This window comes from Phyllostomus discolor, chromosome 10 (assembly GCF_004126475.2).
Source record: "Phyllostomus discolor isolate MPI-MPIP mPhyDis1 chromosome 10, mPhyDis1.pri.v3, whole genome shotgun sequence".
Taxonomy (NCBI): domain Eukaryota; kingdom Metazoa; phylum Chordata; class Mammalia; order Chiroptera; family Phyllostomidae; genus Phyllostomus; species Phyllostomus discolor.
Window position 1 is genome coordinate 53,971,920 of NC_040912.2, and position 19,780 is coordinate 53,991,699.

Below are 19,780 nucleotides of genomic sequence, written 5' to 3' on the forward strand. Positions count from 1 at the left end.
ATAGCTTCCAGGGTCCCTGTGCTGAGACCCTCTCACATAATTCTCATAGTGGTCATTCTTCTTGAGTAGGGTATTCCCTTCCAGACACTGTCAGCCTGGGAGACTACCACAGTCCCACCCTCCTGACTCCCTTTCACCCTGCCCCGTGGAGCTCAAGCCCTGTGGAGGAGTAAGCTTCCTGAGTCTCAGATGTAGAGGTCTAGGCACACTAGGATTGTAAGACATAGAGTTGTGTTGCTTTGGGGTAGGGCTATTTCTCTTTCTCTTCCCATGAGCCTGGCTGGTATCATACCACATCCCCATGGGAGATCCACTAGCCCCTCACACCCAACTCCTGACAGCTCTGCCCCACAGAGCTAGGGCTGTTGAGGAGATCTGGCTAGAGTCAGGGACCACCTAAGTTGTGTAGCTCGAGGGCAGGGGCCATTTTTCTTTTGCATGCCTCTCCTTGCACACGCAGACCCAGTAGAGGCAAACATAAACTATGAGTAGCTTTGTAGATCCAAGTAGATAGCCCAGGGTCAATCACTGGCAGTGTCTGACATTGATCTGCATCGGAGTCCCTCTCAACTGGCCTTAGAACCAACACACCTGCTCTAACCATATCAGAGCAGGAACCAATTAGCTACACAATCAGCACATCCAAAGGGAGATCTCTGTAGGCACCAGACCTGCTGAGGCAAATTCTGCTTCATGTGGCCAGGACCTGCACATTAGTTCATACTTTGTGGTTAGGGTTGATCCTCACAGCTAGCCAGCCACAAGTTGATACCACTCTCTGAGGAACAAATGGCGGTAAAGACTCGTCTAAGCAGGAGGGTTCACATAATGAATGTGAGGGGTATTTCTGGAGTACCTTGTTCCAGTGATAAGCGAGATTGTGCTACTGAGCCCCACAGGACACATACTACATAAGGCCACAATACAAAGACTAGGGGGATCTACCTAATACACAGAAACAAATACGGAAGACAAAGAAACATTTCCCAAATGAAAGGGCAGGAAAAAATAACCAGAAAAAGAACTAAGTGAAAGGGAGACAAGCAATCTACCAGATACAGAGTTAAAAACAATGGTTATAAGGATGCTCAAGGAACTTAGGGGAAGAACAGATGAACTCAGCAAGTGCTTAAGCAAGGGGATTGTAAGCACAAAAGGGGGTATAGAAACCAACAAAAAGAACTTGTCAAATATGAAGAATATAATGATCTGAAATGAATAATACAGTAGAAGGAATAAATAGTAAGTTAGATGAAGTAGAGGATCAAAACAATGATATGAAAGAAAAGGTAGCAGAAAACACCAAATCAACCCAGTGGGAGAAAAAAAAGAATTGAAAAAAAAAAAGAGGATCAGCTAAGGGATCCCTGGGACAACATGAAATGGAAGAAGTCTGCATTTTAGGGGTACCAGAAGAAGAGAGAGAGCAAGGAATTGAGAATCTACTTGAAGATATAATGACTGAAGAGTCCCCTAACTAGGGGAAGGAAAAAAAATACACAAATCCAGGAAGTACAAAATCCCAAACAGGATGAAACTAAAGCAGCCCACAACAAACACTTTATAATTAAAATTGCAAAGGTTAAAGACCATCTTAAAAGCAGCAAATGAAAAACAGTTATCTATGAGGGAACTCCCATAAGACTGTCATTTGGTTTTTAAAAAGAAACATCAGGCCAGAAGGGATTAGTAAGAAATATTCAAAGTGAAGAAAAGCAAGGACGTATAACCAAAACTGCTCTCTGCAGCAAGGTTAATACTTAAAAGTGAAGGAGAAATAAAGAGCTTTCAAGAAAAGAAAGAGGTGAAGGAGTTCATCTAATATTACAAGAAATATTATAGGTACTTTTTTTAGGAAGTAGAAAAGAAAAAAACAAGAAGAGGAACATAGCTATAAAGGATAAAATGGCAATAAATACATACCTGTCAACAACCACATTAATATATTCAATAAATGGCTTAAATTCTCCCATCAAAAGACACAGAGCAGTTGGATGGATAAGAAAATAAGTCCCATATATATGCTGTCTACAAACAACCCACCTCAGAATGAAAAGATGCTGACTAAAAGTAAAGGAATGGAAAAATATAGTTTATGCTAATGGAAATGAAAAAAAAAAAAAGCTGGGGTAGCAATAGTTACATCAGAAAACTTGGACTTTAAAACAAACACCATATAAAAGACAAAGAAGGACAGGTTATACCCTTTTAAACAACTATGCACCCAACATAGATAGGAGCACCTATATACATTACAAAGTCTTGATGGACATAAAGGGTGAAATCTATAGTAATACAGTCATAGTGAGGCATTTTAACATCACATTGACATTAATGGATAGATCTTCCAGACAGAAAAATCAACAGGAATAAATGGCCTGAGACTACACACTAAATCAAATGGATTTGATTGGTATCTTCAGAGCATTTCTCTAGGAGACCATCCTGTGTGGGGTGGGCCTAGCTCCCACTCAGAGATTTACAGGACCCACGCCCATGTATAGGTTCTCTTGTGGGGAATCAGGCCTGCATTGTACCTAGGCTGCTTTGAGATTTGCTTTTGCTAAAACTCCCTCACCCTGAATTGAGACAGGAAGTGCTTATGTAACTTCCTAAGGTCTGTGCTAAACCTCCCCAGTATGGAGTGTAACTGGTTCAACCATTTGCAAATATACTTCTTCTGTGATGTGATTAGTGACATCATCTCCTTTGTTTTCTGTAAAAGGTAACCACCTAAAGCGAACCTGCGCATAGTAAATGAGGACCATCATGTAATGTGCCCAGAAAATAAATAAAGGGTGGCCACAGCAAGGGCCAAGATTTTTTCTCCTCTTGAGAGAAAAGCCATGCTGTCCCTTTTCCTCCACAGGACTCAGTAGTCCATGTGAATTTCTTGTATCTATCCACAATGTGGTGGACCCCACAAGATAGGGTCCGCATCAATTTCACCTGAAAGCAGCAGAATGTACAGTCTTTTCAAGTTCACAAGGACCACTTTCTAGGATAGACCCCATTTTAAGCTACAAAACAAGTCTTAGTAAGAAGATTGAGTCACTTTAAGGTTGAAATCATATCAAGCATTTTCTCTGACCACAATTGTATGAAAGTAGAAGCCATTTACAAGGAAAAAAAAACTGAAAAACAAACACACGGAGGTTCATATCATATTACTAAATTAAGAATGGATTAACAATGAGATCAATGAAGAAATTAAAAGATACATTGGAACAAATAAAAACAGGAAGTCAACAATCCAAAATCTATGGGGACACAGCAAAAGCAATCTTAAGAGGGAAATTCCCAGCATTGCATGCCTACCTCAAGAAACAAAAAAAAATCTCAAATAAACAATCTAACCTTACAGTTTAAGTATCTAGAAAAAGAAAAACAAACAAATCTCTGAGTAGAAGGAAATAATGAAGATCAGAGCAGAAATAAATGCAATAGAATCTAAAAACACGATATACAAGAACAGTGAAACTAAGAACTATCTTTTTGAAAAGATAAAAAAGATTGATACATCTTTAACCAGATTCATCAAGAAAAAAGAGAACAACCCAAATAAATAAAATTACCAATGAAAGATGAGAAGTATCAACTGACATCAGAGAAATACAAAGGATTATTAGAAAATAATTGAGCAATATATTTCAACAAACTTCTAGAAATATATAATCTCCCAAAATTGAATCAAGAAGAAACAGAAAATCTGAACAGATTGGTTACAACTAAAATCAAAGTAGTGATTTTAAAACTTCCCAATAAACAAAATTCTTGAGTGGATGCCTGTTGGGAACTGCCCTGCCTGATATCAGAAGCTGTAACCCCCCACCAAGGCTAAGGCTTGGGAACACCCTTGAACCATAAGCCTGCAAGGAGACAAAAGCTTACCTCCCTGGCAGGAGCACCGCTTCTGCTCCTTTTACTTCACCCTGCCTGGCCCCCAATGCTTGGTCAGTTAGCCAATGACAGGTAAGATTCCCCAAGGGGGGAATGACCTAACACAGGCACAATCACGTGGAAGGCCCCTAAGGAAGGACTTTGGGGACTACAGCAAAAGGGGGTGATGGACCTTTGCCCCTTGGCTTTGACAAAGCCTGAGTCCTCATTGTCTGTGAGAAAATCTCCTAATCTCTTGGCTTCATCACTTCCCTTGCTCTGCCTAAGACTGAAACAATGACAGGGTGATGCAGTCCTATGCTGGAAAGGGCAGGTTCCCTGAGTGATCAGGCCTAAGAAAGAATATATAAAGTCCTGTGAAACCTGCTTTGTTTAGAATGCTTTCAATTAAATGATAAGGGTCCAAGGAAGAAGTAAGTTTGTTCCTTAAAGTTTTTTACAGCTCTTTAGCTATCTGACCCTGACTCAAAATAGGCCCTCAGAGTTCCTTGTTATTTGATCCTTACTTCCGGGCAATGAGTAATGAACTTTACCCGAATTCCTGTGTAAATGAGCCCATTGAGGAAAAGGCTCTTGGTCCTTCTCCTTCGAGAGATAGGCCACCTTTCCTCCCCAAGCAGATCATGTCTTGGTAGACTTATTCTCACCTGTGGCAGATGGGGGGGCCCTGCGGGTGGAGTCCCCTCCCCCCCCCCACCATAGATGCCTTCACAAGTGAATTTACCAAACATTCAAAAAGAACTAATACCTATCCTTCTCAAACTATTCCAGGAAATTTAGCAGGAGGAAAGTCTCTCAAAGTTCATTTTACTATATTCTAATTTACTTTTTTATTTTTTTGGTGTGTGTGTAGAAGCTTTGGGGAGAGATCAGAGAGAGTAGACACAGGGAACCCGGTTCTGTGTCAGCCCCAAACCCAACAGCCAATGCTCAGGCATACCTCTCCCTTCCAAGCAGCAGCAGCTTGAGGGGAAACAAAAGCCAAGTCCCCAAGAGAGACTTTCCCCTGGCTCTCTGTTGCTTAAGTATGACTGTGGAGTGCAGAGAAACTAAATTAGTAACTGAAGGAGACAGCCACAGGCATAAATCCCTGGCAAAGTAGGGGCAGAGTGGACTAGAGATGTTTGAGGAGAGATGGGATGGAAGCATGGAGGAGAGATCTGAGAGATCTGCCCCTGGGATCCTGGTACTGAGTTCCATTATTCCAATTTAAAAAGCATCTAAAGACATTACAAACAAAGAAAGTTATAGGCCAATATCCTTGATAAACATATAAGTAACATCTTTAATAAAATATTATCAAACTGAATTCAGCAATACATATACCATGATCAAGTGGGATTTATTCTTGGGATACAAGGTTGGTATAATATCTATAAAGAATTTAATGTGATATACCATATAAACAAAACGAAGGATAAAAATAATATGATCATAACAATAGATGCAGAAAAGCATTTGACAAAGTCCAGCACCCATTTGTGATGTAAACTCTCAGCAATGTGGTAATAGAAGGAACATACCTTAATATAATAAAGACCAAAAATGACAAACTCACAGCCAAAACCATACTCAACAGGGAAAAACAAAATATGTTTCCTTTAAGATCAGGAACAAGAAAAGTGTGTACACTTTAACCACTCTTCTACAACTTAGATTGGAAGTCCTAGCTACAGCAATCAGACAAGAAGAAGAAATAAAAGTCATCCAAATTGGAAAGGAAAAAGAAAATGGTCATTATTTGCAGATGACATAATACTGCATATAGAGAACCCTAAGGATTCCATAAAAAAACTGTTGGAACTGAAAATAAGTTTAGGAAAGTAGCAGAATACAAAATAAATATCCAGGATTATTCTAAGAAGACAGTCTGATTTTCAATCTCGTAAAAATGTGCCTAGGAATAAATTTAAGCAAGTAGATAAAAGACCTTTACTCAGAAAATTGTAAGACACTTAAGAAAGAAATTGATGAGTATACAAATAAATTTAAGCAAATGTAATGGTCATGGATAGGAAGAGTTAACATCATTAAAATGTCCATTCTGTCCTGACGGTGTGGGTCAATGAATTGGGTGCCAGCTTGCAAACCCAAGGGTTGCTGGTTTGATTTTTAGTCAGGGCACATTGCAGGCCAGGTCCCTGGTTGGGGACACGTGAGACGCAACCACACATTGGTATTTCTCTCCCTCACTTTCTCCCTTGCTTCCCCCTTCTTTAAAAATAAGTAGATAAATAAAATCTTTAAAAAAGAATAACCATTTCAAAAAATGTCCATTTTACCCAATAATTCTTATCAAATTTCTAATACTGTATTGCACAGAAGTAGTACAAATAACACAAAAATTTATATGTAATACAACAGACCCAAAATAGTGACAGTAATACTGAAAAAGAAAAGCAAAGTTGGAAGAAACATGCTACCAGATACGAAACTATACTACATGGCCATGGTAATCAAAACAGTATGGTATTGGCATAAAAACAGACATATAGATCAGTGGCACAATATAGAGAGCCTAGAAATAAACCCACACCTACATGGTCAATTAATTTATGACAAGGGAGGAAAGAACCTACAGTCAGGTAAATACAGTTTATTCTATAAATGGTGTTGGGAAAATTGGACAGATACATTAAAAAACATTAAACCAAATTTCTTTTTCACAATATATACAGTATAAACTCAAAATGGATTAAAGATTTAAATGTGAGACTTGAAACTATAAAAACACTAGAAGAAAAACTAAGCAATAAAATATCAGACATTTCTCTTAGCAACCCTTTTTTTCTTTTTTCTGTATCTTCTCAGGCAAGGGGACAAAAGAAATAGTAAACAAAATGTGACTACAAAGTAAAAAGTTTTGCACAGCCTAGGAAAATATCAACAAAATAAAAAGACAACCCACAGAATGGGAGAACACATTCATTCACACATCTGATAAGGTGTTAATATTCAAAATTTATGAAGAATTATAAAACTCAACACTAAAAAAACAAACAACTTCATTAGAAAATGGGCAAAGGACCTGAACAGACACTTCTCCATAGAGGACCTACAGATGGCCAACAGACATATGAAAATATGCTCAACCTAACTAATCAGAGAAATAGAAATTAAAACCACAATGAGATGTCACCTCACATAGGTCTAAATGGCCATAATCAATAATAAATAACAAGTGTTGGCAAGGATGTGGAGAAAAGGGAACCCTCACACATTGTTGCTGGGAAGGCAGATTGTTGCAGCCACTGTGGAAAACAGTATGGAAATTTTTCAAAAAATTAAAAATGGAACTTCTTTTTAACCCTGTGATTCCAGTTCTGGATATTGAGCTGATGAAATCCAAGTCACTAATTCAAAAGCATATATGCACCCCCTTGTCATTAGTCTTATTTACAGTAGTCATGCTATGGAAGCAACCCAAGTGCTCATCAATAGATGAGTGGATAAAAACGTGGTGGTACATAATATATAATGAAATATTACATGGTAATAAAAAAGAGTGAAATCTTACCATTTTGCTACAGCAGAGACCTAGAGGATATTATGCCAAGTGAAATAAGTCAGTCAGAGAAAGACAAGTTTCATATGATTTCACTTACATGTGAACTCTAAAGAACAATTTAAATGAACAAACAAAGCAGAACCAGATTCATAGATACAAAGAACAGACTGATGTTTGCTAGAGGGGAGGGGGTTTGGATGAATGGGTGAAAAAGTTGAGATTAAGAATACAAATTGGTATTTACAAAATAGTCATGGTGATTTAAAGTACAACATAGGAATATAGTCAATAATAGTGTAATAATCATATATGGTGACAGATGTGTATTGAAAATATTAGGGGAACATTTTGTAAAGTATATAATTGTGTAACACTCGTGATTAATAAAAATAATATTTAATGTAAACTGTAATTGATAAAAATAATTTATAGACAATTTTTAAATTAATTTATTTTTAATTTTTATGCTATAATAGTTTCTCCATTTTCTCTCTTTCCCTACCTCCTCCCAGCCCTACTCTCTCTCCTCCCTAAGTCCATCACCATATTGTTGACCATGTCCATGGGTTGTGCATGAATGTTCTTTGGTTGATCCCTTCACCACCTTTCATCCCATCTACCCCCATCCTTCTAGCAGCCATTAGTCTGTTTCATGTATCTAAGCTTCTATTACTGTTTTGTTCCTTAGTTTATTGTGTTCATTAGACTCCACATACAAGTGAAACGGTTTTTGAAATATACAAAAAATTTAAGACTGTTTCTATTATCTGTCTTGCTATTGCCTTCATACCCTGTATCAGTAACCGAGTGTTAGAAAATTCTAGATATGTTGATTTGAAGTGAGAACTGATTTTAAAGAACCTTAGGAAACCTTGGAGCCTTAAAACTTTCTATGGAATTGGAAAATTTTGGCCTGTATCTGGGATGACTAGAAATCAGTACATTATATTGTTTTCAAGTCTACTCCAGAATTCAGTATGAGGGGTAGTATTTATAAATGGGTCCCCAAAATGGCTTATTTCCTATGAAAGTGTTCAAATTTAAAGAGGTAGTATGTGAAATTAGGGATTTCAGAATAATTGATCACTTGTTATAGTTTCATTCCATATATGACACTGTTCTTGAGTTTCAAGCAGTATGTGCCCCATTGCCTTTTGGCTCAGCCAGCTCTAACACTCTAGGGTGAACTGAACTGTTAGTGGTAGGAAACAGTGCTCTATATTTGTCACAGTGTGCTAGCACAAACCCAAAGTCAGTAACTGCTTGACATTCCAGCCAACAGTCTCATGGCCGTGAGTTAAACTTCATGGAATGTCTATTTCCAGTGGATGATAAAGTCATTTAGCAATGGTTTCCTTTTGTGGAAGAATATATTTTAAAACATTAAGTTTCTCTAGGTAGGCTTGAAGTTTATGTTTTTGTTTTTTTTTAAGCAGACATACTATCAATTGTATTCACTTCATTTAGAAAAGAGAAAATATAGATAAATCAGCATGGTAACTTACAAGGGTGATGCAGGCAGTTCCAGTTTTTCCTTTTTCCCATTAGATCATCTGATATATTGAATTGCTGCAGAACTTCTATAGGTTGTCCTGGGGTTTTATATTTATTCAGTTCAATAATTAGGACATGATCAAACCAGGTTAGCATGCTGAGAAACTCAAAAAACAGAGTATCCGGGAAGCAATAAAAACTTCCAGAAACAATGGGAATTCCAGACTACCCTCTTATTTCTTGTCTTCACATCTGCTCAGTATTCTCTGGCCCTGTATTTTACATCTTCACCCCTCAGTTCTTCAGGTATGGTCACACTTTACATTTGAAACTTCTCTAACCAGAGGAACTAAACTCTGAACCCCACCATGCTCTTTTGTTTTTACATGCTTCCAATGTGCTAACCTGTGCCATTTCCTTGGGGCATCTTATCCCTTGACCAATCAATAATTTTCAGCCTGGAAAACACTTCTTTCCAAAGAAAGCAGGTTTATCATGACTAGAATGTGAAGAAAATCATGTAATTTCTGTGTGGTCTCCCTAGGAGTGAAACTTGTCACCCTTGAATAAGCACAACTCTCAGAAAGCATTTTTCTCTCAGGAATAATAAAATTTGGTCTCCACTATGGAAAGACTTAATGTTGGCTTTATTCTTTTAAAACTATAGATATTTGCCTTTGCTTCCCTTTCCCTATAATTTCACAGAGACAATTATTTTAATTCTTCCTGAGGCTTGACACCCCAGTAATGAGTGTTTGTGGCCCAATTTGTTGCTTTTTTAAAAAGTCCTCACCTGAGGATATGTTTACTGATTTCAGAGAGACCTAGTAAGGGGCTGAGGGGGTGGTTGGAGACAGAGAAACACTGATATGAGACACATAGATTGGTTGTCTCCTCCATGTGCCCTGACCAGGGATTGAGCCTACAACCTCTTGGTGCACAGGGCAATGCTCCAACCAACTGAGCCACCCAGCCACAGGGCCAATTTGATACCTTTGATTTGAGTTTTCTATGTGATGCAAAGCTTGCTAGCTGGGTGTGTTGTGCATGGCCTGTTGTTACTTTTCTTTCAGGGTATAGAGAGTGAGGCAACCAAGGGGGAAAAGTGAGAGAGAAGTGATTTGCAGAGTCATGAGGACCCAAGCACTGGACTCTAAAGTCTTAGAATACACTAGGTAGTTCTTTTTATGCAGAACCTAGTATATTAGTAATTATTTAATAATAATGATATTTATTGAGTCCCTACCTTTTATCAACAACTATTCGATGCATCTTCTACTGTGGCTGTCACCTCAAATTGAAATTATTTCACTTCATTAATCATTGAATGAAGCATTTTACATTCTGATTATCCATAATCTCATTTTCCCACCTTGCATGTTCAGTTACTCTTACAACTGTTGTTTTTTTTTTTTTTTTTTTTTTACTTCACAGGATTTCTTGTGCACTGACACCTTTCCCTTGGCCCTATTCACAACCTCCTCTTATCTTAACTGTCTTGTTCCATATTCAGATAGTCCATGGTTCATTGCTCTATAGTATTTTGCATAATTTTCTAATCATTCTAAATTTGTGTTTTTTGTCATATGCATATGATAAAACCCTAATCCTAGTGAATGTAAATATTCATTCTATGTAACAGAGAGACAAAGGGAGAAAGTGACTCAGCTGGGCTCTTAACACTTTAGCATTCATTCCAGTTGTTTATCTGGTTACTCTGCTCTCCCCCTGTCTTCAATGATGCATTAGAATTTCTCTACTCTTTTCAGTTTTCTTGTCTCATGTTTACCAGCCCCACTCTAGGTTGACAGCATCACTCCTTCCTTCATCAGAAAGTAGAAGCATGCGATGGGAACTTCCTCAGCTTCACACCACTAAACTTACTTGGGGACCTGTGTCTGTGTTGTGCTCAATCTGTATTCTCAGTCCCTTGCTCCTTTTTGCCCTTTACAGCCAGACTTCTCAAACAGTGTTTGCGTGTACTTTCATCATTTCCTTAACTGTTTACATAGTCCTTTATCCACTTCAAACTGCATTCTGCCTACATTGTGACATGAGGGCAACATGTGAGTATTCTTTATTTCCCATGGTATTCTGACAAACTCTTCTGCCTGGACTTCAAATGGGATGACCTTCAGACACCTCCTTGGCTCCCTTGTCTTCCTGATCTGCAGCATAAACTCCCTTTCTAAATGACCTCATCTATATGATGGTTTTAGTAATATGTTACATGCAAATGACTCCCAGGTTTTATCTACGGTTCTGACTTTCATCTGGTCCCTAGCTCCTACTCATTTGAAATTTCCTCTGGAATATCTCAAAAATTCCTCAGAAACTGAAATACTGTGTCTATGACACCTTCTTCCCCTTTAGCCTTCACCTCTCTACCATCATATTCCAGTCATTACCAACCTCAGTGTATTTTAATGCCTAAATATTTCTTTACTCTATTTTCTTCCATTTCTGTTGTTCAGGGCCTAATATTATGTTCAGGACCAACATCTTTTTAAAAAACTAAACTTAAAAAATTGAGTTAATTTAAATTCACATGTATTTTAAGACGTAATAGAGACAGAGTGTGCGTACCTTTTATCCACTTTACTCCAATGGACAACATCTTCTAAAACTAGAGTATAATATCACAGTTTGGATATTGACATTGATATAGTCAGGATATAGAAAATTAGCATTGCCATAAAGATGCTTTTTCTTTTTCTTTTTTAAAAATGATCTTTAGAGAAGTTTTAGCTTCACAGAAAAATTGAACAAAAGATTCAGGTATTTCCTAATGTTTAGACCCCTCCCTTTACAACATGTAAAGTCTCCCCTGCTTATCAACATCTCAAATGTACCCCCCCTCAGCCTGGAGTGGTATATTTGTTACAGTTTGATGAACCTACATTGACACAAAATAATCTCATCCAGAGTCCATAGTTTACCTTAGGGTTCACTGTTGGTGTGCATTGCATAAGTTTGGACAAATATTTAATGGCATGTATCCATCATTATGGCATGACACTGAATATTTTCAGTGCCCTAAAAATCCTATGTGCTCTACTTTTCCAGGTGTCAGGATGGTTGGGATCATACAACAGATAGCCTTTTCAGATTGGTTTATTTCACTAGTAGTTATTCATTTTAAGGTTCCTCCATGTCTTTTTATGGCTTGGTAGTTCATTTTTTTAGTGCTGGATAATATTCCATTGCCTGGATGTATCACAGTTTATTCATTCGCCTGCTAAAGAGTATCCTCTTATTCAATGGTCACTTGGCCACACCCTTAATGTTTTCTTCTGAGCACACATTCTCATTTTTTACAACATAGATAGGATGGGTATTTTCCAAATCGTTGGTTTCTGTTTTCTTTCTGCTCAATAATTTTATCTTTGAGTTATTTTTATTTTTTCACATTGTACTATAAGTGGTCAGGATGAGCCAATTTCACCTTCAATACATTGTTTAGAAAGCCTTCAGCTAAATATCCAGTTTCATCACTTGCAAGTTCTACCTTCCACAGAATACTAGAACATGAGCACAGTTCAGGCAAGTTTTTTTGCCACTTTATGAAAAGGACAACTTTTCCTTCAGTTTTCAATTGCATATTCCTCATTTCCATCTGAGACTCATCAAAATGATCTTTATCATCTGTATTTCTACCAACATTCTGTTCAGGATGACTTAGGTGTGCTTTAAGAAGACTAAGGCTCCCTTTACAGCACTTCTCTTTTCTTTCTGAGCTCTCAGCAGAATTCGTCTTAATGGTTTGTTCCTATTCTTTTCTATCATGTACTTTAAAACTCTTCCATTTCTCTACACATTAGCCGGTTCTAAAGATACTTCCACATTTTTCAGTATTTTTTACAGCAGCATCCCTCTTCTCAGTACCAATTTCTTTGTCCATTCAGGTTGCTATAACAGAATACCATAGACTGGGTGGCTTAAACAATTAACATTTACTTCTTACAATTGTCAAGGTTAGGAAGTTCAAGATCAAGGCACTAGCAGATTTGGTGTCTGGTGAGTACCTACTTCCTCATTAATAGATGGCTGTGTTCTTGCTCCTAACACCATCACTTTGGGGATAGGATTTCAACATAAGAAGTTTGGGAAACAGAAACATTTCAGTCTAAAGCACAAATGTAGGCTTTTTAGAGAATTGTTATTTGAAAATACACTTATTAAATAAATACTGCAGCAACAAAACTGGGAACAAATAAGTATTTAAAGTACTCATAACCAAACTATCATTTCTATAAATCTAGTGGGTTATCTTTAGTCTAATTATATTCTGGTAGCTCAGCTGCTCTTCAGTCTTCACTTTTCTGTAATCATTAACTGGTTATCTCTGCTTATGTTTTGAAAAATAATATTTTGGTAAAGATGTATTTTATGGTATGCTTCAAGCTTAAGGAAGAAACAGGTATTTCTTTATTAATTAAAAGGAAATAACCCCCCAAATGTAAACTTGTTGAACGTGTCACTAATTCAAAATTTTGAAAGTTTTTCTTTATTCCTTTTTATTTACACACTATTTATTTAAAATACTATTATTCCCCAATTGAATTATCTTAGCATTCTTGTTGAAAATGCATTAACAACAGAGATCTGAGTCTATTTATGAACTCTCAATCCTATTCCATTGAATTATATGCCCATCCTTATGGCAATACCCCACTATTTTGATCACTGTACTTTTGTAGTAAGTTTTGAAAACTGGAAGTATGAGTACTCCAAATTGTTCTTCTTTTTTGAGATTGTCTCAAAATTTTCTTACACCTGGCAATACACATTGTTGCTTGATATGGCTTATCCACTCCCCAATGCGTTCTTCCCTTGCAAAAAGAGAGAGAGCAAACAAACAACCTGTGTACTTTCATAGTTATCAATGGTTTCTTGAGACATCTCTGCTCAAAATCCTTTGTGTCTCACTCACAGCTCTATTTCAGAATCCCTTTCAGTAGTTCGATAACCACTAATGCCTTATGTATAACATTAACTTTGCTTTTGTTCTGTGGACAAGGAAAAATAAATGTTTAAATGTTTGAAATAGTGCATGTGGTATCTTTTTAGTAGAATTCATTACCAAGTCAAACAAAAATGTAATTAGAATTTAAAAACAACCTCTGTTATAGTGTTTTTTCTTGAGATTCATTTTAACCAAATTTCTGTTACATGGAAGCACCCATTTGATTGATTCATTAACAATTTATAACCATTTTTAACTGCCTACCATTTTTTAGATACCATGTTAGTCCTAGTAGGAAGAATAAAAGAAAAAATACAATCTACCAGCTCCAGTTTACCAGTACTGCACAACTTTCAGTGATGATGGAAATGTTTTCCATCTGTATTATCTAATATGGTGGCCACTGGCCAGATGTGGCTATTGAATGCTTGACATGTAGCTACTGTGTCTGTGGAATTAACTGTTAAGTTAATTTTTTATTAACAGTTTTATTGAGAAATAATTTACATACCATACATTTCACCCATCTAAGGTATAGCATTCAATGGTTTTTAATATGTTCACATAACTGTGCTGTCATTACCAAATCAATTTTACTACTTCCATCACTTTGATAAGAAACCCACTATTAGTTATCAGTATTTCTCCACATTTAGACAACTTCCTTAACCCCAGGCAGCCACTAATCTTTCTGTCTCCACAGATATGACTATTTTGGACTTTTCATGTAAATGAAATCGCAATATGTAACTTGTGCAACTAATTTTAGTTTATTTAAATTCAATAGTCACATGTGGTTAGTGGCTACCATAAGAAGCAAGGGAACTGAAAGATCAAGTACTAGATACTTAAGAAATGCTGAAGGCTGAGGAGAAGATAGTCCCGCATAACTGGTCAGAGAGATTGGAAATGAACTCAGAGCCTAGAGATGACAGGTTTCTGAAGGATAGGAGAATAAACAGTACTAAATAATAAAGAGGGGTTAGGGTGGTTGGTAAAGAAGTATAAGCAAGTGGTAATTTTGTATCATTTAGAAGTGGAGGTAAGGGAGAATATTTCAAGATCGCCTGACAGGAGTGTCAGGATTGATGGGAATTTTGTTTTGTTGTTGTTAATGTTTTTAGTGTAGGCATGACCCTGTAAGTAGGCAAAAGACAAGGATCTAGTGGAAGCAGAGAGATTCAAGATGTTTGAGCAGGGTTCTGGAAGATGTTAAGGTAATAGCAAGGTCATTAGCATAGGCGAAAGCCCTGATAAAAAAGATAGAGGTCATGTTTCTCAGAGGCAGGAGTAAATGAAGAAAAAGTAGACAAAGATACAGAGCAATTTCTACATAGAAAAGAAGGAAACTAAAGGAACTTACTTATTTAAGGTAAGTGAGAACAAGTCTTTCTTAAGGTAAAGTTTGGCCCCTCCAAACTGTACAAGGGAGTCCTGAGAAGTTCTCCAGAGGTGTTGAGACTATGGGACATAGGAATGTTAATTACTTATAAGTGTTGCTGTCCAAATGAATATGTCTTTAAAATGGGACAGACATTTTCAGGTACATAAGTCACAAGAAGTCCAGGATCCAGATATGTCCATTTTTACTTACTGAAGAGTGAAAAGTGCCCAAAAGTTCACACCTGAGGATTATACAGATAAAATATAGCTTCACAAGTTCACTCATCCATCCACTTTCCTTCCTCTTTCCCTTTCTCCCTGCTTTCCTTTTCTTCCCCTCTATTCTTATAGTTTGTAGAAAACAATGTACACTCTTGCTTTTCCCTACAAGAATAAATGGAAACAAGACACAAAACTTTGTGAAAATACAACATAAATCCAATTGTAATGAAATTTCATATTATGAGTTGTAATAAAATTCCAGTATTTTCTTATTTTTATAATTTTTTGCTCCCTGTCCCCGATGTAATAGCAGTGGAAGAGCCTGAAAATCTCAAATGAAAGCAACTATGCAAATATATAAGTGAAAAATTTACTAATTGGTTGATAGTGACATTTTGAACAAGCTTTCTTTATACAAGTTTGGTGATTAAACTGACTTCTGTGGTATTCTCAATATATAAAAATTATATACTTATGTATTTTTATTTTAGGCTTTTAAACCCAAAGATGGATATCTTGTAGTTGGAGCAGGAAATAACCAACAGTTTGCTACCATGTGCAAGGTAATTTATAATCATTGGATGAATGGATGATATATGCAACAATTCATTAGAGAAAAGCCAGGAAGGTTAAATTTTGCCAAGAAACCAATGCTGCTAAGTATATAACGAACTCAAGACCCTCTGTGTTAGACAAGTGTATGCCATTTTCATATTTACACCTTCCAAGTACAGGGTCAGAATCAGCACTCTGATTATATCACTGTTTTTTTTTAGAGTATATGCTATGTATTGGAAATGAAAAAATTATAGTAACTTAAATTATTCTAAAATCTGACCTGTGTACCAGTACTAACAGAAAGGAAACAAACGAAATTAAATTAAGGGGATTTTTTAACATCAATTTTTTTTCTTTCCCCTCCTCTCCTCCCTCTCTCCCTCTACCCCTTAATCTCTCCTCCCTCCTTCCTCCCTATTTTATTCCATCTTTCCCTTATTTATTTTCTGCAGGCATGAGAATAATTTAGGCCCCCCAGTATTAATCTAGCTGTCAAATTCATTGTGTTTATCACTAGTGACATTTACAATTATTTGCAAAGTTAACTTGTGTGATTGAAGTAGGTATTTTTGCTTAGAACTCACTTTTTATATTTTAAGATTCCAGCAAATAAGATTATATTTTAAAAGTGTTGCTCCTCAGCAAGGCCTTAGAATCACTTAAAATAATTTTATGTTGAAGATACTATAAGTTTTTCTAGCATTGCTTAGGCATTTTAAAAATTTTGATGTTTTTGTATTTATCTAAGTTGTATTGGTCTTTTGTTTTATTTAAGGCCTAATGCTAGAAATATTATCCAGATTTCTAAAAATCTTCTCTTTGTAAGCAAAGGCCTCACCTACTGAGGATGTTTTCTGATTGGGAGAGGTTCATTTTTTTGTATTAACCATACTACCATGAGCTTTCCGTTTTGTTAAAGATGCCTGTGAGTTCCTTATAGGAACCTTATTTATTGAAGTTAACTAATTATGTACAAAACTTATTTATTACTATGCCTTTTTTGTATGAGAGGCTAATGAGCAGAGCTGAAAACCACAGCAAAAGGATGGGAAGTACCACAGAGAAGGGGACAAATGGAGATAGTTCAATTGCAAGAAAGGCTGGAACATCTGAGGTGGTAAAGAAGGGAGCTTTTACAATGGTGACTCTGAGTAAGTGTAGAGAAAACTGATTCAAGCATTTGACCTAAGATCAAAGAATCTTTTATTGTGAACGGTCAAGGTTAAAAATATGAAACATACGGAAGCTGTTGCCTATGAAGTCATTTGTATACTCTAGCTCCACAGATGTAAAAGCCAGTTCACTGCTATAAATGAGTACAGATTTTCTTCCTGGGCCATATGTTTTGGAGTTTTTCTCTCTCCAGAAAAGTGGGGATGAGGGAAGAGAAATTACTGGTTGACATATCTTCATGGTTGAAAATGTACTGAATTCTTTTATTGTTGATTCATTACTGATGATTAATTTGAACTTATGAACTCTCTCATAAGTATCCATAAGGACATTTTTGAAAAAATATTTTTATTTCAAAGCAGAATATTTGCCATAAGTTTTAGTACTAGAAATATATGTTATTGTTGTAGTATGTTACAACCCATTGTTTAAAGAGAAGGCTTTGGAGATTGGCATACTTGATCTGTTTTCCCCATGTGTGAGTGAGGAATGATAATTCCGATTATGAAACCATTAAAGCAATATCTATAAAATCTGAGATCTCAAAGAGAAAATTTTATATGTTTAGGATTTTAATGTTATTTACCATTATTTGTGAGGGATTTTGAGCAATCATGCAATCTGATTGGCTTTTCAAAACTTCATAATTATACCCTTACATGTAACTTTGTCCCAAAAAACCTTTTCACCTAAGGAAAAATGACCTGCCATCCTTATTTTGATGCAAAGATTCTTCCCCCTGACATATGTAGTGAGTTTCTTTTAATTATTTTTTACTCATATATTTGTCTGATAGCCGAGAGGCTTATCACTCAAACTGGCTTATAGAAGGTGAGGTCCCAGTTTTGACATTCAGCCCATCAAAATTGTTCTTTTGCTAAGTAAGATCCACCATGAAAAATAAGGTGAATTTACCTCCTGGGGAGAAATGTACCAATGCTGTCTGCCATGAATGAGTAGAATTCACTTAGGCCTAATATCTTCCCCAAATAGAATTTGATATACTGGTTAACTAATACTCCTTGGGGAGGTTCCTACTAGGGAGCTATTATTGTTAGGGATTAGAGTGAGGGCAAGAACATTGAGTTCAATGCTTGGGGCTGGGAACATCTTCCTGCATATAAAGTGAACTTGGGTTTATAGCAAATCTTATTTTATGGTTCTTAACATGATACAGAAGAATAGGGTAGGTGAGCATATGTAAGCTATTTTAAGCTGATTGATACACCAACACTAATGGGTATTTCTATTTGAAGTATATTGACATCCTTTTAAAAGTCATTTATAACTGAAGGTTTTTTTATTGAAGGAAATATCATTGGTTTTTCAACTCCAGCAAGACAGAAAATTCCTTGAGCTCCATTCCAAAGATTTCGACTTTAGTTTGCTGAGATAGGGCCACAGGAAACTTACATTTTAATAAACAACTGTAGTTGATTTGGGGAGAGTAGTATGGCTGTGTGGACATTATAACAATTCCAAGGCCCATTTTCTTTGCCTCAAAACTAGTCAGATGACTTCTGACTGGTTACTTAATCTTTGCTAAGTATCTGTGTCCTCATGATGAAATGAAGATTATAGTACAATACATAACTATAATCATATATAATTTTGGGGGTTTGTAATAGGGTAGATACTGAAAAACTCAGTAACAGCTATGGTTCACAGTGTGCTCTTAAAAGTGACCCTATAAAAACTAGATGTGGAAATTCTGGTTATGGTTGAGATAGAGTAAGCACACTTGCTGGCTTTTCCATGGAACATATTAGTAAAACCTGGAGAGAATACAAGAGCATCTTTAAGAGGACTCTGAAAAGTAAGTAGAAACAGAATTGGGGAAAACACCAAAATTTGAAGTACCTCTAATGTTTACCAGTTTTTCCTTCTAATGTGAACATGGATACAGTGGAACCTGAAACCTGAAAGTGGGCACCAGGGACATAGTCGAACTCAAGGAACTGCCTTACATTCTGGGCTAAGGCACATGAAAGTGAGCTCTATTGTCAGAGAAAGTGTGGAAATCCTTCATTTTTTCTACTTTCCATTTTCTGATACCCAACTCCCCAAGCATTCCTATAGTGGCAGCAGCAGATGAGTAGGAGCCACAAACTCCAAAGAAGGGGCCCTTTCCTCTTTATCACAGAGCTGTGTTCCCAAAGAGAGGGGTGAATACATGGTCTCTGTCCTCCCACTTGGCCTCTGCCCTGAAAGTATGCTTTGGAGTAAGGTAACTGAAGAGAAGCTTCAGGGAACTGAAAAGAGATAGCAGAGAGGGAAAAGCTCTGGAAAACAATCTTTGAAGTTATTTGTGAAGTTTTGCACTCACTGTGAGCTGTGCATACACTGATCTGATCCTTATCCATACACCAAAGATGTTGAGAACTCAGTTAAACAAACAGACTACTGCCCACATTGTGACTTGACCATTAAGTGGGGCACTTGTGGGACAGGTTTGAATAGCACTAACAAAGGCTTTGAAAACTGAACTAACACAAGAACCAAAGCACAAAGAAGGTTTTTTGGAACTTGTAGCCTGTACCTAATCAGGTCAACTGCTTTCTAAAAACAATAGCAAC

The 19,780-nt window shown here is 36.7% G+C and overlaps 1 protein-coding gene across 1 annotated transcript in view; it reads left to right on the plus strand.

Moving 5' to 3' along the window:
• The window catches only part of SUGCT (succinyl-CoA:glutarate-CoA transferase), a 996,774-nt gene that overhangs the window by 448,320 nt on the left and 528,674 nt on the right, over positions 1–19,780 (plus strand). The window contains 1 exon segment of the mRNA XM_028526030.2: positions 15,965–16,036. Within this exon segment, the coding sequence (XP_028381831.2) occupies positions 15,965–16,036 (72 nt within the window).